Here is an 8,103-nt window from a genome sequence, read left to right as displayed (position 1 = left end):
ATTTGAACTTGCAGAACTTTTTTACAGTTGTGTTTGATTTTAAAAGCCTACTATTCTACAATCATGTAATGTGCAACTTCAAACAGAAATATTATACATGTATTTATTTATTTATCAAGGTTATTTATTCATGTATGCCTATTTATGAATGTAATTGATTTATCTATTTGAAAATATGCTGCTCTTCATCAAATGTTAAGTTAATAAACATTTGTATACTTTTAAATATTGTTAATCTTTTTGCTCATTCTGTAACCTAGTCAATTGGTGTGTGAACATTCAGATTTGTATTAAACATGCTCAGGACATATGGATGTCAGTACATTTAGTGCTTTAGCCTACGAATCCATTAGGGAAAGACCTAAAAACAAGTCAACTGTATTTTCTCAAAATGTAGTTATATTCAAAAGCTTTTTTTAATTAAGTGTATTTTTAGCACTCGACAGGGCGGGCCTGTTTTGAACGTTGTACTCTGAGCTTCAATAAGAATTTATTTGTTGATAGGCATACAATGTTGTTCTATCAATGCCATGATCAGTTCATTTTTACAAGGTTTCATGAGATAAATGCTTAATATAAAAGCTGCATAATCAGAAACCTACATCATTATATGAGTCTATATATCAATGTGACATTCCTACTCATTCACATTAGGCCAAACTCACACATCATCGTCATCATTTTCGTCGTCTTGGTAAGCGCCAAATAAAGGCTAATCTTTTGCGCATACTCTTTTATCAACCAGAAATTAACAAACTGTAAAAAGTTGGAATTTACCGAATCAATGTAATAAGAATGAAACGCATGAGAGAAAATGAAAAGTAAAGGCTTTAGCATTCATTCAACACTACCAGTCACTTTGTTAATAAAATGTGTTTTATTTCAAAGATGTGCAATATTAACACTAACGATTCTTCGATAGGTATGCTATGATGCTGCTAAAGTTGTCTCGCGCACCTACAGTGCTGGTCATAAAAAAAGCTAGCTAGCTGATGGATGCAAACAATGTTCTTCCACATAGAAAAACGACATAATATGTAGCTATAGTTGCTTGGCTAACTATATGGCTAGTTGTCATCATCTAAAATCACCATCATTTATAAAACAGTTCTTATTTGATTAATGGTGGTCCGACCTATCTATGTGAAGCTAGACACAATAAGGATTAGCCACAATAGTGGACTTTGAGGTTAGCAAAGAGAACCTCCCTCGTAGAGAAACTCCCTTCACATTTCTCACAGTCAATTGTGAATAATAACTCTTCAAATGTTTCCAGTGTAACGTCATGCAGAATCTGCATACCAACCAATTGATCTCAATCAGTTTCATGAGGAAATGCATTTAGATTTTCTTGAGTTGTAGGCTACAGTTTCGTAGTAGCCTATTGTGTTGTTTTAAATGATGTACAATGAGTGAATTTTAGAGCAGATGGTGTTAACAAACTGTAGCATAGCCTACCTGTTTAGTTTCAATCAAAGCAAATATTTTGCCTAGCAGCACAATCGTCCTCAAATTTCATGAGAAACTAGGTTGTTTTTTTTGTCTTACAGTAACGTTATACTATGCTATTATATTTGGTTCTGTTATGTAGAAAACTATCATTATGTGATCATGCAGAAATAGATTCAGATTTTATCTAACTTTATTAAATGAGCACCATTCGCCACAGTAGGCTAGCCTGTTCTGTATGAATGGAGAGGAGACTGTGCGGAGTTGGAGGTCCTGCACATGTGCAGAAGCTTCAGGACCTTTAGCTGTTGGGAGGAAAGATCCGTGTTTTACATTGCCTGTTTTTTTTTCACATCATTCTTTCAATAATCTCATCAGTAAAATCATAACTAACCAACACTAACACTTTGATGAAATCAATTCACTTTAAGCTGTCACTGTAGGATCAATATTGGTTTGTTCTTTACCTCTAGAACACAAGTTGAAACTTCAGGAGGAGGAACCCAAGTGGTGGACCTGGTTTCAAGGACAGACAAGTCATTTCTACATTTGCGGCTTAATGAGGAAATAATGAAAATAATGAAAATCTTTTTTCCATTGTTCTAGTTTTAGATGCACATTAGGATAACATTCTGTAAACTGTAATACTAATTAACTGTCTTCTTTTGATTTTATATCAGAGGGTCAAGCAATGGCGACAAGGTTGTCAAGCCAAGACTTGAAACTGTTGGGAGACTTTCTCTTTAAAACATGTCTAGGACTGTGGTTCCGCTAGCAGAACGCAGGGCGCCAAATTCAATCAACAGAAATCTCATAATTACATTTTCTCAAACATACAAGTATTAGACACCATTTTAACGATAAAATTCTCGTTAATCCAACCACAGTGTCCGATTTCAAAAATGCTTTTCGGCGAAAGCAGAACATATCATTATGTTAGGTCAGCAACTAGTCACAGAAAGCATACAGCGATTTTCCAACCAAAGAGAGGAGTCACAAAAAGCTGAAATATTGATAAAAGGAATCACTAACCTTTGATTTTTTTCATCAAATGACACTCCCGGGACAACATGTTACACAATACATGTATTTTCTGTTCGATCAAGTTCATATTTATATCCAAAAACCTCAGTTTACATTTGGCTTTGCCTCCAAAACATCCCGTGAATTTTCACAGAAATACTCATAATAAAAATTGATAAAAGATACAAGTGTTATTCACAGATTAAATGCTTCTCCTTAATGCAACCGCTGTGTCAGATTTCAAAAAAACTTTACGGAAAAAGCAAACCATGCAATAATCTGAGTACGGCGCTCAGAGACCAACACAACCCAAGAAGATATCCGCCATGTTGGAGTCAACATAAGTCAGAAATAGCATTATAAATATTCACTTACCATTGATGATCTTCGTCAGAATGCACTCCCCGGAATCCCAGTTCCACAATAAATGTTTGATTTGTTCCATAAAGTTCATCATGTATGTCCAAATACCTCCTTTTGTTAGCGCGTTTGGTAAACAAATCCAAAGTCCAGCGGAAAGTACGGACAAAAAGTCCAAAAAGTTATATTACAGGTCGTAGAAAAATGTCAAACTAAGTATAGAATCAATCTTTAGGATGTTTTTAACATAATTCTTCAATAATGTTCCAACCGGAGAATTCCTTTGTCTTCAGAAAAGCAAATGGAACGGGAGCTACCTCTCATGTGAATGCGCATGACCAGCTCGTGGCTGCTGGCAGACCTCTGACTCATTCCCGTCTCATTCGGCCCCACTTCACAGTAGAAGCATCAGACAAGGTTCTAAAGACTGTTGACATCTAGTGTAAGCCTTAGGGAGTGCAACATGACCTATATCCCACTCTATCTTCAATAGGGAATGAGTTGAAAAACGACCAACCTCAGATTTCCCACTTCCTGGTTGGATTTCTTCTCAGGTTTTTGCCTACCATATGAGTTCTGTTATACTCACAGACATCATTCAAACAGTTTTAGAAACTTCAGAGTGTTTTCTATCCGAATCTACTAATAATATGCATATATTAGCAACTGGGACTGAGTAGCAGGCCGTTTACTCTGGGCACCCTTTTCATCCAAACGTGAAAATGCTGCCCCTATCCATAAGAAGTTTTAACCTCAAAGAGAAACAATGCTTTTCTTATGCTATGAGAAAGCTTGTAGAATGTAGACCTTTCCACATTGCTCTGTAATCTTTATTTAAATGTTCAGACTGTTCTCTCTTGTCTCCTTCTGTCTTTGTACTGGATATTTTGGGGGATTTCAAGGTCTTGATACTGTAATTGCGAATAACATTCATCAAATGCATGTGTCAACAATGAATGTGTATGGTTGGCTATATTTTTCACTTGGAATGTTCTAGAGTAAAAAGTGATATCAATGTAATGGATATGAAATGGAAAAGTAAAAACAAGAAGAAGCATTTGTCTCCTGTGTTTACCAAAGTAATTTGTTAAATTGCCACTTTTTATGATAATTTTTTTTTACAGAATGATTCCATTAATTTGCCTACACTCTTTCACTGAACTAAATATAGAACCAAGGTGTTCTTCATCACTGAACCAAAATTGGGTCCAAATAGAACTTTGTATGGTGCCATTTACTAATTATTACTGCTACTAATACAAAATATTCATAGATAAGAATATAATAATACATATATTTAATAAAGGACAAAAGAATACCAGCATAGTTTCGAGATTCTATTGTCATTATATGCAAACGTCATCAGAAGCAGCCAAAAGAGTAGATCATCTGCCTCTAATAGAGTTACTGACAGACTCTGAGCAAAACAAATAGTTTTTTAACTTAAAAGTGATGTAATGATTAACTATTGAATCACCAGGACATCTTATAAATAATTTCTGTTTGGTCTAATTATTAATTAGGGAAAAACGGTGAATTGTGGCGGCTGCTACAATGTTGAACCAGGCTCATGTTACGCTTCTCAGGTGAAAGAGCATTGGGTAAGACAGACAGGCAGACAGACAGACAGACAGACAGACAGACAGACAGACAGACAGACAGACAGACAGACAGACAGACAGACAGACAGACAGACAGACAAGCACGGAGAAAGTCTAGGCTAAGTGAAAAGTGATGAAGGGATCTGAGACCAGCAGTGAAACATAGCCGTATTGGTGGCTCCATAACATCAACAATTTAGATTGTCTATCAATATCCAAAAATAGACATAAGCCCTATGCTTTCCCAGCAGTTAACTGACTTGCCTAGTTAAATAAAGGATAAAAAAGAAGAAGAATGGTCCACCACCCAAAGGACATCCAGCCAACTTGACACATTTGTGGGACGCATTGGAGTCAACATGGGCCAGCATCCCTGTGGAACGCTTTCTACACCTTGTAGAGTCCATGCCCCGACGAATTTAGGCTGTTGTGAGGGCAAAATGGGGTGCAACTCAATATTAGGAAGGTGTTCCTAATGATTTGTACACTCAGTGTATGGTCAAATATATAATTTTATTTTTCATTTGTAAAGAAAAGGACAAAGTTCCAACAAATCATGTTATCATTGCTCGTCAAAATTGCATCACCAGCAGGTGAAAGTTGGTTACATCATTGTTGAAATTAAAAGTTGAGAGACGCTGACGTCTCCCTTTCAATTTTCATTTGAAACGCAACATTGAGGACTTGCAAGAACGCCGCGAAAGGATATTTCGGACTAACTTGGGAACGAAACCCACTAAATTGACTTATTATGTGGGTAAATGTCATAATTTTGGGTTTTGTTTCGACCTCGACGATTTCGTTATCAGGCTTGTTTTGTATTTTTTTTTGAGGTTCACGCGAAGATAACGGCAGTTAAAAGCCTAGCTCATGTGTAGCTTATTCTCGCAAATAGCTTATATCCAAATAAAATAACCTATATTGTTGTGGTTAAACTATCATTCAACGCTGGCATTTGGTCGTCCAGAAGTCGGACAAGGCATGTAATTCCTTTGGCTGCATGTGCTAGAGTCTGGAAAGTTAAAGTCCCCGCCTCCGGTAGGTTGATCGGGGAAATTCACCATACAGTTTTCACTTTCCCATCTCCAAATAAAACTCCTTAATAAGAGCCAAAATGTTCAAACTCAACTGGAAAACTAAGAGCAAAGCAAACTGCTATTTACAATGTATACAATGCAGAGTTGGACGTGTATTTTTCTTATTATTTGCAGTATGCAGAGCGTGTGTCATTGCTGTGACTGGATCCGACACCACTACGGCCACTTGAGCGCAGAATACCTTTCCCTGCTGGACCAGATGGTGAGTTATCAGCACACTGTAAGAGGAGACTGAATGCATGTATTAAGGACAGCAAAACAACCAACCAAGTAAAGTAGTCATATGTTTCATGTTTAGCAGCTGTGTTAGAAAACTGTAATCTATATTTGAGTAGCCATAGTAAAAGGGGGCTAGGCTATAATGACAGCGCGATCACGAGAGGCTGTATACATTAGGCCTATACTGTCCTTGCAGTATAAGCTATACTTTTAGACGCGTGACTTAAAATACAATATTGGTTGTATTCCAGGGAGGAAATATCACAGAGCAGGATGCCCCTGTCTTTTTCCCCGAATCACTTTACAGACCCATAGATGACGCCAAGGTAAAGACTTGAATTTTGACTTTTCATGTTCTGATATGCTTTAGTATAGCGGTCGTGACCCAACGTTACATTGATGGCATAATTGAAGACTATACTGTTTCTAATCTTCTTTTTACATGTTCATGTGTAGTTTGAGGACCAAGTCAGATTCCGGAACGAGACCATCTATCAAATCACAAAACTGTTTGATGGGAATATGAAATCTGTCACCTGGGACAAGAAAAAGCTGGACAATTTCCTCAACATTCTCGAACGCCAATTTGAGAACCTTAAGTCCTGTGTAAGTAACGGGTCTATTTAAAGTATAATCCCTGTTTCGGTCAGGGCTCTCCAACCCTGTTCATGGAGAACCTCCCTCCTGTAGGTTTTCGCTCCAACCCCAGTTGTAACTAACCTGATTCAGTTTATCAACCAGCTAATTAATCGGCTGTGCTAGAGGAGGATTGTAGTGAAAACCTAAAGGAGCGTATCTCTCCAGGAACAGGGTTGGAGAGCCCTGTCTAAGCTGTAGACTATTAACTGTACAAGTGAGAAAATCTATGTGGGCTATTATGTTCAGTGGGAGGCTAATGTTTTAATCTTGTCCAACAGGTATCACCTGCCAAGATACCTGAGAGGAGACTGAAACGTTACTTCAAGAATTTGAATAGGATGGTACTGAGAAAAATGGTGAGTTTGTTTTCGGATGGCAACGTGTTTAATATATCTAATCAAATCAATATTAACTAGGCTAAGCAGGAGCAGTTTTGAAACATTTTTGGGGTTCTAGGGACATATGTATTAAGCATCTCAGAGAAGTGCTGATCTAGTATCAGGTCTCCTCTGCCTTATTTATAGTGATCTAAAAGACAATACTGATCCTAAATCAGCACTCCTACTCTGACATGCTTCATACATTATTATTATTATTATTACATACGGCCCCAGCCCTTTGTTGTTCAAGACAATATGATCATTATATGACTAGAAAGTCCATACCACTAATATGTACATTTTCCTTTGTTTTCAGAACTACAGTGCACTGGCATGGGAGCTCATCAGGAAAGAGACGAAACATCATCTGGAAAGATTGGATATTTTTCAGGCAAAGATTCACTGATCATCCAGACTCATCTCAGAAGCTACGCCCTTACCAGTTTATAAAGCATGAATACAATCATGTGGGACCCTGTCAGTCTATTTATTTTATTTAATGCATAATTTATTGTTTTTTTATTATTATACATTTATATTTATATTTTGTATGTCCCTTTTGTACCAATGTTGAACTGAACTGTATTACCTGTCTGCTTGAATAACCTGTGAAAAAATGGCATATTGAAAATGTGTTTAGTTGAATTTAACTGTGTCTCGTTCTGCTTTTTCAGTGTCTCACACTTATTCTCAGTGGTGGAAAAAGTACCCAATTGTAATACTTGAGTAAAAGTAAAGATACCTTACTAGAAAATGACTCAAGTAAAAGTTAAATTCACCCAGTAAAATTCTACTTGAGTAAAAGTATTTGGTTTAAAATATACTTAAGTATCAAAAGTAAAAGTATAAAGTATTTCCAATTCCTTATATTCAGCAATCCAGACGTCATCATTTTCAATTTTTCTTAATTTACGGATAGCCAGGGGCACACTCCAACATTCAGATAAAACTTACAAACGAAACATCTGTGTTTAGTGAGTCCGCTAGATCAGAGGCAGTAGGGACGACCAGGGATGTTCTGTTGATAAGTGCATGAATTTGACAATTTTCCTGTCCTGCTAAGCATTCAAAATGTTAAGAGTACTTTTGGGTGTCAAGGAAAATGTATGGAGTAAATATAATACAATTTCTTTAGGAATGTAATGAAGTAAAAGTAAAAGTAGTCAAAAATATAAATAGCAAAATAAAGTACAGATACCCCAAAATACTTCTTAATTAGTACTTTAATGTATTTTTACACCACTGTTTATTCTACATGTTTGACCTGTTTAATACTTAGAAATGCGCCTGTTGTAGACAGACCGGGTGTCTGAGGATTGATCTCAAAAGTTCGGC

At 36.6% G+C, this 8,103-nt stretch overlaps 1 protein-coding gene across 1 annotated transcript; it reads left to right on the top strand.

The window, feature by feature from the left end:
• Positions 1-5,597: 5,597 nt before the first annotated feature.
• On the top strand, positions 5,598-7,174 carry LOC120038949 (interferon a3-like). Its single transcript, XM_038984491.1, has 5 exons — positions 5,598-5,732; positions 6,001-6,075; positions 6,206-6,355; positions 6,667-6,744; positions 7,085-7,174. The coding sequence occupies exons 1-5, from the start codon at positions 5,598-5,600 to the stop codon at positions 7,172-7,174; spliced, it is 528 nt and encodes a 175-aa protein (XP_038840419.1).
• The last annotated feature ends 929 nt before the right edge of the window (positions 7,175-8,103 follow it).

Source organism: Salvelinus namaycush, unplaced genomic scaffold (assembly GCF_016432855.1).
Source record: "Salvelinus namaycush isolate Seneca unplaced genomic scaffold, SaNama_1.0 Scaffold2440, whole genome shotgun sequence".
Lineage (NCBI taxonomy): Eukaryota > Metazoa > Chordata > Actinopteri > Salmoniformes > Salmonidae > Salvelinus > Salvelinus namaycush.
This window is presented reverse-complemented; position numbering and strand designations above follow the sequence as displayed.